Source organism: Chelonoidis abingdonii, chromosome 11 (genome assembly GCF_003597395.2).
Source record: "Chelonoidis abingdonii isolate Lonesome George chromosome 11, CheloAbing_2.0, whole genome shotgun sequence".
In the NCBI taxonomy this organism is placed as follows: Eukaryota; Metazoa; Chordata; order Testudines; family Testudinidae; genus Chelonoidis; species Chelonoidis abingdonii.
The window spans coordinates 17,747,228-17,761,759 of record NC_133779.1 but is presented as its reverse complement, the minus strand read 5'-3'; the positions used below and the strand labels follow the sequence as shown (position 1 = coordinate 17,761,759).

The following is a 14,532-nucleotide window of genomic DNA, read 5'->3' as shown; positions in this document are numbered from 1 at the left end:
TCGTGGCTCCTGGCCCCGCCCCCAGCCCCGGTCCTGGCTCTTAGCACCGTGCCTGGTCCTATCCCCAGCCTTGGCATGGCTCTGCCCCCGGCTGCGGGCCCCCATCGTGGCCCAGATGCAGCTCCACTCCCAGCCTCGGCTCTCTTCCCAGCCCCAGCTGCACCCCCCAGCTGCAGCCCCTGTACTCCTGTCTGCGTCCCCCCCCCGCCCCAGGAATCACGGCCCTGCTCCTGGCCCCAATTCCGGGGAGGGGGCGAGGGGCACGGACAGAGGGAAGACGGGTGTGACCCTCAACCTCTGGGGACCAGTGACTTAAGGGATAGCGTAAACAAGCCCTTAGTGGTCCCAAATCTCTGCCCTGTGAAATGACTGAAGCCTCATCTGAGAAAGCGTTCCAACCCTCCAAGTTGCTGGGTATAAACTGTATAAAATGCGTAAAGTCGCTGTAAGATCTGTATCTATACTGGCGCATTGCTGGGGAGGGCACGGAGAAGGATCAGCAACACACTAGTGAACGCCGAGGCTATGTCCACATGGCACTTCTTTTGATACAACTTTTGTTGGCTGGGGTGTGAACCACCCTCCCGACTGACATAAGTTTTACTGACGAAAAGAGGCGGCGTGGCCAGCACTTTGACAGTGGGAGATGCTCCCCCTACACCCCCGACAAAGCTACTGCTGCTCGTTGGTTTGAGAGAGCTCTCCCGCCACCAAAGTCCGGCTACACAGGAGAACTTACAGCGGCGCGGTAAGATACTCTGTCAACGTTGCCTAAGGAAAAAAAATGAGAAGTCCTTGTGGCACCTTAGAGACCAAATTTATTTGGGCATAAGCTTTCGTGGGCTAAACCCCACTTCATCGGTTGCATGGAGTGATAAATACAGTAAGCAATATATATATCACATCAAAAGATGGGAGTTGCCTTACCAAGTGTGTGTGGGGGTCACTGCTAGCGAGGCCAATTCAATTAAGGTGGAAGTGGCCTATTTTCAACAGTTGACAAGAAGGGGTGAGTATCAGCAGAGGGAAAATTACTTTTTGTAGTGACCCAGCTGTGACGGGGCAGGGAGTGGGGACGGATTGACCTGGGGATGTTGCATCCTTGATGGGAGAGGAAGTGGGGACGGATTGACCTGGGGATGTTGCGTCCGTGACGGGGCAGGGAGTGGGCACAGATTGACCTGGGGATGTTGCATCCTTGATGGGAGAGGAAGTGGGGACAGATTGACCTGGGGATGTTGTGTCCGTGACGGGGCAGGGAGTGGGGACAGATTGACCTGGGGATGTTGCGTCCGTGATGGGGCAGGGAGTGGGGAGAATTGACCTGGGGATGTTGCATCTGTGACGGGGCAGGGAGTGGGGAGGATTGACCTGGGGATGTTGTGTCCGTGACGGGGCAGGAAGTGGGGACGGATTGACCTGGGGATGTTGCGTCTGTGGTGGGGCAGGAAGTGGGGAGAATTGACCTGGGGATGTTGCATCTGTGATGGGGCAGGGAGTGGGGAAGGATTGACCTAAGGCTGTTGCGGGGGAGTTTTACTGGTACTGTCTGCATTGGTGATGGGATATCAGGGGGTGACTTCACTTGAGGGATGATACCTGAGTACGTAACCTGAGCCAGGAGGGGGGTTGGGGCCAGGTGACACCTTCTGCCCGGGAAACTGGACAAAGGCTGGAGGAGGAGCCAGGGAGTGGCTGGAGGAGATGGCTAGAGGGGGTTTCAGTTTGGAGCTGGCTGGGGAAATGGAGGGAGACACCGGGCCAGGGTCCAAGCTCCCTGCCCCCCAATATGGACCTGACTGAGGGGTCCTGTTGTCTGTACCTGCAAGACCTGTTTTGAGCCGTGTTCCTGTCATCTAATAAACCTGTGTTTATCGTGAATTGCAGGAAGCGGGGGATGCAGGGCCCTGACTCCCCCACTCTCCGTGGCGCCAGCCACTCCCAGTCTTTATTCAGGCCTAATGTGGTGGTGTCCAGTTTGCAAATGAATTCTAGCTCTGCAGTTTCTTGCTGGAGTCTGGTTTTGAAGGTTTTGATGTTGAAGAATGACCACTTTTAGGTCTGTTGTTGAGCGTCCAGGGAGATTGAAGCACTCTCTTGCTGGTTTTTGAATGATCCAATTCTTGATGTCTGATTTGTGTCTGTTTATTCTTTTGTGTAGAGAATTCTTCTGCCCAAAGAAATGTGTTAGTGTCTCAGGTGCTACGAGGACTCCTCGTTGTTTTTGCTGATACAGACTAACACGAGTGCCGCTCTGAAACCTAACGCCTAAGGAAGAAGCTTTAATTGGCTTTAAGGCGGTTTAAATCCAAGCGCTAATTTGGTCTCCGTATTGAGATATTCAGCCAGCCACAGCTGGTTTGTACTGCCTAGGCAGACAGCACTGATTAGAGTTTATAACTAAATACGCAAACCTGCTTTTTGGGTTCCTGTTTTAGATTTTATAAGGCTTGATCTTCTCTTGGATTAATCTGATGACTTGACTTAATTGACGGCTGGATTCCAAAGCAATCTCACCGTTCACGCTTGGATGGACTACTTTGACCTTAAAATGTGTGCTGGTGTAATTCAACCCTTCGTGCGTGGTGTCGTGTGTATGGCAAATTGGCCGTCGTCATGTGGGCGCTTGATCACCATTTGAATAAAATGTCTAAAATGGAAAATTGAGTCCTGTTTCTTTGAATAAGCAACATGGGCCAGATCCGCAGAGAATCGACACTGTCCAAATTAACCATTCGGCACTAACAGAGGACTAGTTGCGGGCACCTATCTCAGCTCCAGCTGCACCCTGTGGGACTCAGAGCATCAAAAGGGAAACTAAACTCCCCAGCCAGGGAGTGTGGGTGGGGCCAGTGTGGTTGAGGGAGGTGATCAGAGAGTGTCTCTGAGTAGCGGAGGTGAGAGGGGGTTCCGCTCCTGTCTGGATTAGGGTCAGTGCCTGGTCAGGCCCATCTGAGGCTAGGGGCTTAGGTTTGAAGGTCTGTAAACGGAGGTGAAAAGCTTGTACATTTTATCTGCGGTGGGGAGTCAGCCGAGCAAATGTATTTGTGTTAACGGGAAAGTTCTGAAAGAGGGCAGAGTTAAGGTTATGTGGGAAACCTTAATGGGGTATTTCACGAACTTGAATTTGGCTGAAGCATAGGTTCTAGAAGAGCCCAGTATCCCACCAGGCAACTTGAACTCTGCACTGATGACATTTTTTGTCCTTTAATACAAGGAGGGGAGGTACTGGCTGCCAATTAGACATTAACCAGCTAGCAAGGTGGACTCCAGGGCTAAACAATTAGCAAGAAAACAGTAATATTACCCATCAACAAGGACTCCTTTAAAGCAAATCATATAACACCCATCTTCACCGGAGCAGCAAAGTGACTCAAAGCCATTCCCTCCGGAGAGAGGTTTCCCCACCTCCATCCTGGGTATTTGCTAGACGGAAGAAGCACAAGAAAAGCCAACTGAATTCACAGGAAGTCCCTTCTCCTCCAGATCTTCCTGATTTGAGGGGTGGCCACATGGTTTCCAACACTGTTGTCTCAGACAATCTCTCTCCCAGAGCCTCAGGCCTGAGTCCCCATGTTAGGTTCCTGCACTGCCCCAGTTCCCATAACACTCAGAGCCGAGGGGCACCGGGAACCCAGGGTGTTTTCCCCCTGGGGGCCAGTTTGCTGCAGACCACAGGGTCACAGTGTGAGGCAGGGCCCCAGGCATCTCTATGGAAGGTGCAGAGGGGGGGGTTTGCTAGGCCTGGGGGGCTAATTGAGAGCATCTCAGGGGATTACATGGACACATTCCCCTGCTTGGCAACTGGCAGAAAGGACAGGCCTCACTGCAAGCAGGATTTGAACCTGCGCAGGAAAACCCCAGGGGATTTCAAATCCAACACCTTAAAACTCAGCCATCACCTCATAAGACCACCAGCCCTGATTTCTCCCATGCTTTGGGGGCTGGGTTTGCTAGTTGAATGCTGCATTTCAGATTCCGGGCATTGCAATTATTTCATAGAATCCTAGAAAATTAGAATTGGAAGGGACCTCAGGAGGTATCTACTCCAACCCCCTGCTCAAAGCAGGACCAACCCCAACTAAATCATCCCAGCCGGGGCTTTGTCAAGCCTGACCTTAAAAACCTCTAAGGAAGGAGATTCCACCACCTCCCTAGGGAACCCATTCCAGTGCTTCACCTCCCTCCTAGGGAAATGGTGTTTCCTAATATCCAACCTAGGTCTCCCTCACTGCAACCTGAGCCCATCACTCCTTGTTCTGTCATCTGCCATCACTGAGAACAGCTGAACTCCAGCCTCTATGGAACCCCCTTTCAGGGGGTTGAAAGCAGCCATCAAATCCCCCCTCACTCTTCTCTTCTGCAGACTAAACAAGCCCAGTTCCCGCAGCCGTTCCCCGTAAGTCATGTGCCCCAGCCCCCTGATCATTTTCGTTGCCCTCCGCTGGACACTCTCCAATTTGTCCACATCCCTTTTGTAGTGTGGGGCCCAAAACTGGACACAGTATTCCAGATGCGGCCTCACCAATGCCGAATAGAGGAGAATGATCACGTCCCTCAATCTGCGTCCCCATCTGTGTGATGGGGACTGGGGCAGTGCAGGAACCTAACAAGGGGACTCAGGCCTGAAGCTCTGGGAGAGAGGTTGTCTGAGACATCGGTGCTGGAAACCACGTGGCCACCCCCTAAATCAGGGGCCTGGTCCAGCCATGCGTCTGAGCTGCTGGGATTCCCTCCCACAGAGCCCCGGATCGCAGCCTGAAAATCAGCATGTGATGCTGCCACTCGTTCTCCCTGAGTCAGAAAATCACCCCTGCATGGCTGGCAGGGCATGCGGGCACCGTGCAGCCGTCCTGGCGTGAGCTCTTCTCCCAGCAGCTCTGGGCCCGGTCGAAAGCCTTGAAAGGGGGCGTGCTGCCGGGCTATTTGCACCAACACCTCGCACGTGCGGCATGTCCGGTGGTAGCTGGGTAAAGACCCTTCACTCCCTGGCAGCCTGGGGTCCAGCCTCCATTCCTGGAGAGGCCCAGGGTGCTATTCACACCAGCCGATGCTGGGTGTGCGCCGAGGGAAATCAGCCCCAAGGGCCCCTTCCAGCAGCCCCGGGAATTCATTTCAGCTGGTGCCTGGAGGGAAAACACATCTGGGAACAGGGGTGAGGGGAGTTCACCCCCTTTTCACCGGGGCTGTGCGGACTGAGGCCTGGTGCTTTTCATGCCTGATGATGTGGCGCCACCGTGTGGCCAGTTTCTGTCGCACCCTTGGATTAAAAATAGCTTTTTTCACAGAAACTTTCTTTTCCTCACGGGGGCAGGTTAATCTACCCAGGGTAAGTGATTCTGCGGCAGGTCTGGAGGGGGAAGGGACCATTTTCAGGGTTATTAAATTAATGCGTTGTGCCTACACACACACACACACACACACACACACACTCCCACCCATCCTCTGTCTCTCTCTCTCTCTAAACTTCATTATCTCCAGTAGGAGAACACTTCCACCTCTCTGCTCACTCAGTAACAGACTTAAAGGTGGCACTTTTGCAACAGAAAAGCTTCAAAAACAGACTCCAACGAGAAACTGCTGAGCTTGAATTAATATGCAACCTAGATACCAATAACTTGGGCTTGAATAGAGACTGAGTGTGGCTGGGTCATTGCACAGATTTAATCTATTTCCCCATGTTAAGTATCCTCACACCTTTTTTTTAACTGTCTGAAATGGGCCATCTTGATTATCGCTACAAAAGTTTTTTTCCTCCTGTTGATAATTGCTCATCTTAATTAATTAGCCTCTTAGAGTTGGTAATGCAACTTCCATCTTTTCATGTTCTCCGTATGTATGTATGTATCTCCTCACTGTATGTTCCGTTCTATGCATCCGATGAAGTGGGCTGTAGCCCACGAAAGCTCATGCTCAAATCAGTGTGTTAGTCTCTGAGGTGCCACAAGTTGTCCTGTTCTTTTTGCGGATACAGACTAACATGGCTGCTACTCTGAAACCCTTAATTAGCTGAAGCAGTTTGAGAACCTCTAGATTAAGTCGAGACTTGTGGTTTTCACGCAGGTGATGCTTGTTTGACTCCTGGTCGGGGGGAAGAAATGAGATTTTGCTCAGCGAGAAGGCAGGCAGTGTGACCATCAGGTCCATCTGGCCATCCACATGCCTCATTACTGACCTGGGTCTGTGTGGTCAGGGCTGCTCTGGGGAGGCAAGTGGGGCAACTTGCCCCAGGCCCTGGGCCCTGCAGGGGCCCCCACGAGAATATAGTATTCTCTAGTATTGCAACTTTTTTTTTAATGGAAGGGCCCCCCGAAATTGCTTTGCCCCAGGCCCCCTGAATCCTCTGGGCGGCCCTGTGTGTGGTCCCTGGCACAACAGGATCCCCAGGGTCTGTAAAGAAGGCCCTTGTCTCACTCATATGTGAAAATTGTGTCCTTCATCTTGAGAGGCCTTTCTGCCGCAGGTGGTGCAATGGAGATCCTGGTCTCAGTCAAGGTCTGTGTTGGTTGGTTATTACCCCAACCCAGTCCAATGTGCAGAGGAGGGGGGGCGTTAGCAGGTTCAGGGGTTAAGGGCCACACACCACTTGTGGCCGTTAACCATTCAAATTTCGACTGATCGCAGCACCCCTAGTTTTTTTGCTTTCGTGATCATCACTGTGATTTTCCTGCTCTTTCTGGGGTAATCTCGGTCTTTTCCTTACCAAAGCATAGAAAAAACAAACAAACCCCCTGTCACTTTTATTCCCTACTATTCCTTTTCTTCACGTTGTTGTTGGTGTCACTAAAGGAACATGCAACCACACAAAATCTTTGACTGCCCTGTTCTGGGTCCATGCAGCACCTCCCTGAACAGGATTTGTAGCGCTGCAGCCACCAACAGACACCAGAGCAGGGGCGGGCAAACTTCTTGGCCTGAGGGCTGCATTGGGTTTTGGAAATTGTATGGACGGCTGGTTAGGGGAGGGGGATGTGGCCCAGCCCCCACCTCCCTCCCTGCTTCTGGCCCCCTGACAGCCCCCCCTGGGACTCCTGGCCCATCCAAATCCCCCTGTTCCCTGATGCCCACCCCCCGGCCCTCTGTTCCCTGACTCCCCACCCAGACCCCCCCGAGTGCCCCCGCCACCCATCCAACTCCCCCTCCTTCCTGACTGCCCCCCCAGGATTCCTGATTGCCTGTTCTCTGCCCTCTGACCACCCTGCCCCCTATCCACACCCTGCCCCTGGCCTACCCCCCCCAACTCCCCTGCCCTCTATCCAACCCCACCTGCTCCCTGCCCCCTTACCGCACTGCCTGGAGCACCGGTAGCTGGCGGCACTAGAGCTGTGCTGCCCAGCTGGAGTCAGCTGCCTCACCGTGCAGCACAGAGACCTGCTCAGGCCAGGCGCTGGCAGCCCTGCAGCCCAGAGTGTCACCTCCCAGGGTAGTTGCTCAAAGGCTGGGCAGGAAGGTCCTGCAGGCCGCAGTTTGCTCAGCTCTGGTTTATGGAAAAATGTAAAGCACAGGAATAAAATCAGTTTTGTCGCCCGAACAGGGACTTGAACCCTGGACCCTCAGATTAAAAGTCTGATGCTCTACCGACTGAGCTATCCGGGCTTCTGAGTGGCAGTGGGAAGCTTTACATTTTTAAACTTACATCCTGCTCTCTGATTGGGCAAAAGATTAGCCAATCGGGCGGAGGGGGCGGGCACCGCCCCAGCAAACTGAAACCCAGTGCAGAGATGTGACAACAGCCCAGGAAAGGGCCGCCCGGGGGTGCAAATCTCCGCTCTTGTAGCTAAAGGCAGGGGCACGGGGGTGTCATCCTGCTGCTCAGCACCTGATCATTAATTACCCTTCTAGCAGCAGCCTAATTACTGAGGAGGGGGAAAGGTCTGAGTGAAGCAAGAAGGTGATTTGTCCAGGATTGTCAACCCCAGATGCTCAAAACTAATGAGTTTGGCTCAGCAAAAATCATCAGCTTGACTTTAAAATCATGAGATTATGTAAAAATAAGAGACTCGAGGAGTTCATTTGTTTGCTTTCTGATTCTGGATTCTTTAGGGTGCCCGAGAAGCGGGGTGTGTGTCGCGTTTTGAAGCTTTCTCCACAGCCACCAGCTCTAGACACTTTAGTTTTGCTTTAAGAAGGAAGGCTGAAGTCATCCCATTGTTCACTTGACTCCAGGAGCTGGGGCTTTAAGGAAAACAATAATGATCGTTTCAGAGTGGCAGCCGTTTTAATCTGTATCAACAAAAAGAATGAGGAGTCCTTGTGGCACCTTAGAGATGAACAAATTTATCTGAGCGTAAGCTTTCGGGGGCTAAAGCCCACTTCCTCAGCTTTAGCCCCCGAAAGCTTATGCTCAAATAAATTTGTTCATCTCTAAGGTGCCACAAGGACTCCTCATTCTTTTTAATAATGATTGTGAGACTGGTGACAAAATGATGAGAGTTGACACCCCCGTTTTTCCATATTGTAACAATACCTGGCAAAGGGTGTTAGCCGAGACCCTAGAGAAATCAGACTCTTGAAAGGAGTACAGTGGTCTGAAAAGGTGGAGAGCTGCTGGGCTAGAGTCACTTAGCCCTATGCAGAGCACCCTCATCAATGCAGCTAAAACGGCGAGTGCAAAACACTGACCTAAACGTTTCACATGTTATGACTGCAGAATCAGTGAAAATTGAGGGGAGGTCGCCAGTCCAACCTCTTGGGCTGAATTGTTTCCGTTTAAAAGAACTCTCCAGAAAACAAAACATGCTATTTGCTATTCCGCCCCAGGGGGAGCTACATTATTGCATCCAAAATGTTTGGATTAACACCGCAAGTACTGGACTTGAAAGCACTTGGAAGAGAGAATATTTTAAATACATTTAATATTTACTTTTTGCTAAATAACCCAGCGTTTTTAGTGTGGAAGTGAGCCAGGCTTCAAGACCCCTTTTTTGGGTCGTTGTTTCATTTTGCAGCAGGCTGAAGGTTCAGGCCCCCCAGTACAATGTGTAACCCCGAGATCTGTTTCAGAATGGTAGCTGTGTTAGTCTGTATCAGCAGAAACCCATTGAAGTGGGTTTTAGCCCATGAAAACTTATGCCCAAATAAACGTGTTAGTCTGTAAGGTGCCACAAGCCCTCCTCATTGTTTTTTCCTGATATCTGTGTACACCCCAAACCCAAGCATCATGTGCACACTTTGATCTTAGCATGGTCTGTGTACGACCTCATATCCCAGATCAATCATTCTCCAGAACAAGCCCCAGCACTCCCTTGCTCTTCTACATCTGGGGGTCAATTTATGGTTTCAAGCCCAGTGTGACTGGGCTAAAGGGCAGATCTTAGGCCTGGGCAATACCCTGAACATTGCCCTGAAGCACTTCAGAGATTTTAGTGCCTTAAAAAAAAAAAAAAAAAAACATAAAAAACACCTTTACCTCCCTCCCACCACCCAAATAAAAATAAAAAGTAGCAAAAATATAACAGATAAAAATAGCATTGTAACAACACTTGATTGATTGGACATATACAATCCAGTCAAGCCAAGCCAGGGTGTCCTTATCAATGGCTATTGAAGGGAGGAAGGCCTCTGTAAAGCTGATTTCAGCGTAGCAGCTGTGTCAGTCTGTCTCTGCAAAACGAACAGGACTTGTAGCACCTTAGAGGCTAACAAATTTATTTGAGCATAAGCTTTTGTGGGCTCTGTCTCTGTTCAAAGCTAAATTAATTGTATCTAATTTGCATATTAAGTCAAGTTTAGCAAGTCTCTCCTTGGAAGCTGTTTTTGACGTTTTTTTTGCTGTAAAATCTGACAGCCCTCAACATGATCATGGTTTCTGGCGGGCTGGGCACAACCAGCATTGATGGAATCGGCTCAGAGGGAAAACCGAGGTAGAAAAGGTAAAAACCCGCCCCGTCCCCCCAACGCGTTTCCTTTCTGACCAGAGACAGAGCGGATCGCACCGCGTCCAATCATAGCCGGTCTTGATCTTTGACGTCAGGCAGAGTGGCCGCCGGGAGCGCTTTGGTGTGAAACACTCCCCCTCCCCCCGGACAAGGGTCCCTGCAGCGCCCTAGCAAAGTGGGGGGGGTGGGGGGCTCAGTGTGTCGAACGCAGCAGCGAAGTTATAGACTGACCCAACCCGCAAGGAAAAATAACCCCCCAACTCACTTAACTTTGATTCCCCGCCCCCAAACCCCACGTGGTTGCAAGTGAAGAGGGTCCCTCGCTCAGCAGCGGAGTTTCACCGACTAGCGATTTCAGGTCGCGCCTGGGTTTCCCCATCTCCCCTTCCCAGCGTGGGAGGTTGGCAGCGAAAGTGGGTATTTGGCAAACATCGCCGCTTGTCCAGGCCGAGATTTTTGTTAGCAGCGGATCAGAATCCTGTCGCTGACTCTGGGTTAGTGCGGATTTCCTGTGATTTAAGAACAAATCGTGTATGTGTGGGTCATCTAAGCACTATACCCAGATGTACAGACACGTCTCAACCTGTTAAAAGTCTATTTTAAAATTTGATTTTAATAAGCACTTAGTAGGGAATAGAAGCACCACAAACTATCTGATCATTAAATCCTACAGAAGCCACTGACGTGGCACAGAAAAACCTCCCCCCGTCTACAATATTTAAAGAGTTGCACTGCCTTTTCAAGCCAGGAGCAAACAAGCCCAGCGCAGCCCAACCCGGATCCACCTCCCACTTAAATAAAGTTAATTAACATGAACAAACAGGGAATTAAAGGAAGAAGCCAATCGAGACTTGCTAAAGCCGAACACGCCCCGGGAAAGCCCCCGAACAAGCAGCAGATTGAAGAAACCAGTCCTATATGCGTTTTGCTAGGAGCTACCTTGGCAAGACAAGTTGCTCACACAGCGTACAGTAATTGCAACCCTCTTATAGAAATAGTGGGTGGCTCTTAAAAGAGCCTTTGGGGCTTTGAAATTGACGTCTCTTTGAGCGAGTAACACGCCGCGCGGTTACTTGGAGCTGGTGTACTTGGTCACGGCCTTGGTGCCCTCCGAGACGGCGTGTTTGGCCAGCTCCCCGGGCAGCAGCAGGCGCACGGCGGTCTGGATCTCCCGGGAGGTGATGGTGGAGCGCTTGTTGTAATGCGCCAGGCGAGACGCCTCCCCGGCGATGCGCTCGAAGATATCGTTGACGAAGGAGTTCATAATGCCCATGGCCTTGGAGGAAATGCCGGTGTCGGGGTGAACCTGCTTCAGCACCTTGTAGACGTAAATGGAGTAACTCTCTTTCCTGGTCTTGCGGCGCTTCTTATCCCCTTTCTTCTGGGTCTTGGTCACCGCTTTTTTGGAGCCCTTCTTGGGCGCGGGAGCTGATTTCGCCGGCTCAGGCATCTCGGTTACCAGTCACACCGCAGAACACAAAAATAACAACACAATAAGCCACTCGGTGGAGAGTCCTATATTTATAGCGCCCCTATGCAAATAAGGGTAGCGTAATTCTAACCTTCCTATTGGCTGGTTCCATATTGGTCTGCCATTTGAAGTCGTCACCTGAGATGCAAATAGTCTGACTCCAAATGGTGTGCTGCTATTGGACGTGAAACGCCTCTTTCTTTCCCGATTGGCGGGATTGCGAATCGGCTTTGCCATTGGTTGTTTTTGAACAGAAGCCTGAGGCAACCAATCAGAAGCCGCTCTGCCTATCCCCATGAGGGAATAAAAGGCCGGCAGCGCTGTTTTTTGACTGCATTGTCATTGGGTATTTCATTGCAATAGTGGAAGTGGTGTGGTGCTAGTAGAGCGGTGTGATGTCTGGCCGTGGAAAGCAAGGGGGGAAAGTGCGGGCTAAAGCCAAGTCTCGCTCTTCTCGTGCTGGGCTGCAGTTCCCAGTGGGGCGGGTACATCGGTTGCTACGTAAGGGGAACTACGCGGAGCGTGTTGGAGCTGGGGCCCCTGTGTACTTGGCTGCGGTGATGGAGTATCTCACTGCTGAGATATTAGAGCTGGCTGGTAACGCCGCCCGCGACAACAAGAAAACCCGCATCATCCCGCGACACTTGCAGCTGGCCGTGCGCAACGACGAGGAGTTGAACAAGTTACTGGGGGGGGTCACCATCGCGCAGGGTGGCGTCCTGCCCAACATCCAAGCGGTGCTGCTGCCCAAGAAAACCGAGAGCCACAAAGCGAAGGGCAAGTGAGCGCGGATACGAGTCCCCCAAAACCAAAGGCTCTTTTAAGAGCCACCCACAATTTCAGAAAAAGCTGGGAATCGCTCCATGTGCTGCGGAAAAGGGAGATGGGGGTGCTTAAAAAAAACACTTTTCTATTTTTTATCCACACCTCACAAAGTTTTAGAAATTCTGTCTTGGTCTTGCAGATCCAAAAGCCACACACAAGAGGCTAGGGGGGAAAATGTGTCTGTTTCTCTAGCCCTGCTCTAGTGCAAACTTTTTCTGAAACCCGTTCTGGTGTTGAACTAATGAGATCCCAGAACTAAATGTGGGTGAGTGGTTGTAGCTGCTGTGATTCCTGTAGCCCTTCCAGCCTAGAGCTTTCAACCAGACCAACCCACACCCAGGACTGAAAACATTTCAAACTCCCCAAAGCCAGTGCCTGGTTCTCTTTGGGTTAAACCTTTTTTTTTCTGCTGTGCAGTTTTATTGTTTTCATCTGGGATTCTTGTGCAGTGGTGCTTATAAACATCACAGTCTGAAAACATTGGCCTAAGCATCTTTCCTAAAAGTGCACAAAAAATATAGTCAAGCTAGGAAAGGAACCAGGCACCTGGGACTCAAGCTGTGTGTTTTAAGCCCTGGACCAAGGCTACCTGGTAAAGGGAAGGTGTAATTCACAACAGCCGTGGGTCTCTGCATTGCAAGAAATTTGAATTAATTTGTTCCAAGTTTATCTGGCTAGTTGGCATGTTACTTGTGTTTTACTGGATTTTATGCATTATTTTTGTCAGTTGTAAGCAAAGTTAGCTGGGAGGGTTCTTGATACTGTCAAGATAACTAATTACTAGGGATAATTAATTGTCAGACCAGGAACTTTCTCAAGTAGTTGTTTCACTTGTCACTACTTTCAGACTGATCAAATCATCTCTTAACCTTGTCTGTATTAAACTAAATAGATTGAGCTCTCTGGGTCTATCACTGGGGAGAAAAATTATGCTACTATACAGAGAGTGTCTAGCCACTGTATGCAGTCTAAAAGATTTGCAATATGTCTACAGGGGAGGAAATTTACTGTGTGGACTCAGACCATTCACTCCTCCTATGGTTATTTTAGATGTAGAAATCTGATCCTAAACTCTTATGCTAGAACCTGGAACTCCAGAGTTACGATATGGAACCATCCTATAGCAAAGACAATGAAGACCCAATTGCAGATCCTGAACTCTGTCTACCCTAAGTCAGTTAAATGTAAATGGTGTGTGCATATGGTGAGAGATTTCCAAGAATGCAGCAGGAAGAAAGGAACACAACACAGAACCCAGAGTCCACCCAAGGAAATTAATATTCAGCAGGTTTAATACAAATAAGAGGAAGTATTGTTTCACACAACACCCAGCTAACTCAGTGCCATGGCATGATGTTCTGCCCAAAAGCATAACTTGGGGGTCAGAAAAGAACAGAATACGTTCAGGGAGGACAGGCCTGTTAAGGCAGCGTTTCGGAAAGGCGGCCACAGCCTCCTGGGCTGTGAGTGGGGATGGGGGCAAAGCAAGAGCCCATCTCCCAGGGCTGCCAGCAGGGGTTGAGTTCTGCCCCCCTCTGAAGACACATATGCTGGAGGTGCTGGCAGCTGTTGAATTCCCCACTTTACTTGGTTGGAGGGCGGGGGGGAAGACTTCAGCTGGAGGACTTCAGGCTCCATGTGTGATGGCAAGCTCCAGCCTCAGGTTCACCATCCCCACCACAGTCCCTGGACCCTGCTGCCTCCCTGCCCATCTCCCCACCCAGGGTTTAATTTGTCCCAGGGCTTGCTGGGGCTGAGTAAACTTTCTGCTGTGGAAAGTGATACTAGCAAACATGCAAATATCACTTTTGACAGCAGCAGCCTTCCTAGCTAGCAAGTCTTTTTTTAAAAGCATCCGAAAAAACAAAACAAAAGGCAAAGACCATGCAGAACACCGTATTTGTGATTCTATTCTGTTTAGGGCCAGTAAAGAATAGAGACAATTGTATGTTATTTTCATGACCGAGTCTGACAAAAACCCTACAGGAATAAATTACAATGATTTGGACATGTGTATGTACATATTTATTGGTTTTTTTTCTGAAGCTAATTAAGTATTTTAGGAAGAACTGTCAGCGTGGCCACCAAAAAATTTGTTGGGAGAACCCCTGCACTAGTGGATCCATGTGACCTTAACTCTGACTACCAGGAGCCAGGAATGGAAGCCGAGGTAGATTACTCTGTGATTACCCTGTTCTGCACACTCCCTTCTGAAGCTCCGCTATGGACCACTGTCTACCCAGTATGGCAGCTCTTTATGTTCTTGTTACTGTCATTCTGGGTGGTCATAGTTAAAGAGGGGAGTAAATTTTGAGAAATACAGATTTTTCCCATTTTTGTTTTTAACAAGTAAGAGGA

General features: G+C 50.2%; 2 protein-coding genes and 1 non-coding gene across 3 annotated transcripts; 1 reads left to right on the top strand and 2 right to left on the bottom strand.

Annotated features, from left to right (window-relative positions):
• Positions 1–7,523: 7,523 nt before the first annotated feature.
• On the bottom strand, positions 7,524–7,596 carry TRNAK-UUU (transfer RNA lysine (anticodon UUU)). Its single transcript has one exon. It is a non-coding gene; the product is annotated as a tRNA-Lys (tRNA).
• A 2,875-nt stretch (positions 7,597–10,471) lies between these two features.
• Positions 10,472–11,369, bottom strand: LOC116826559 (histone H2B 8). The gene has a single exon (XM_032783357.2). It carries the CDS (start codon positions 11,326–11,328, stop codon positions 10,948–10,950), a length of 381 nt encoding a protein of 126 aa, XP_032639248.1. The 5' UTR covers positions 11,329–11,369; the 3' UTR covers positions 10,472–10,947.
• Positions 11,370–11,688: 319 nt separating this feature from the next.
• Positions 11,689–14,493, top strand: LOC116826556 (histone H2A.J-like). The gene has a single exon (XM_032783354.2). It carries the CDS (start codon positions 11,745–11,747, stop codon positions 12,132–12,134), a length of 390 nt encoding a protein of 129 aa, XP_032639245.1. The 5' UTR covers positions 11,689–11,744; the 3' UTR covers positions 12,135–14,493.
• The last annotated feature ends 39 nt before the right edge of the window (positions 14,494–14,532 follow it).

What these genes read in the sequence shown, in the direction of transcription:
- LOC116826559 (XM_032783357.2), bottom strand. Translation starts at nt 11,328, where the DNA reads ATGCCTGAGCCGGCGAAATCAGCTCCCGCGCCCAAGAAGGGCTCCAAA.
- LOC116826556 (XM_032783354.2), top strand. Translation starts at nt 11,745, where the DNA reads ATGTCTGGCCGTGGAAAGCAAGGGGGGAAAGTGCGGGCTAAAGCCAAG.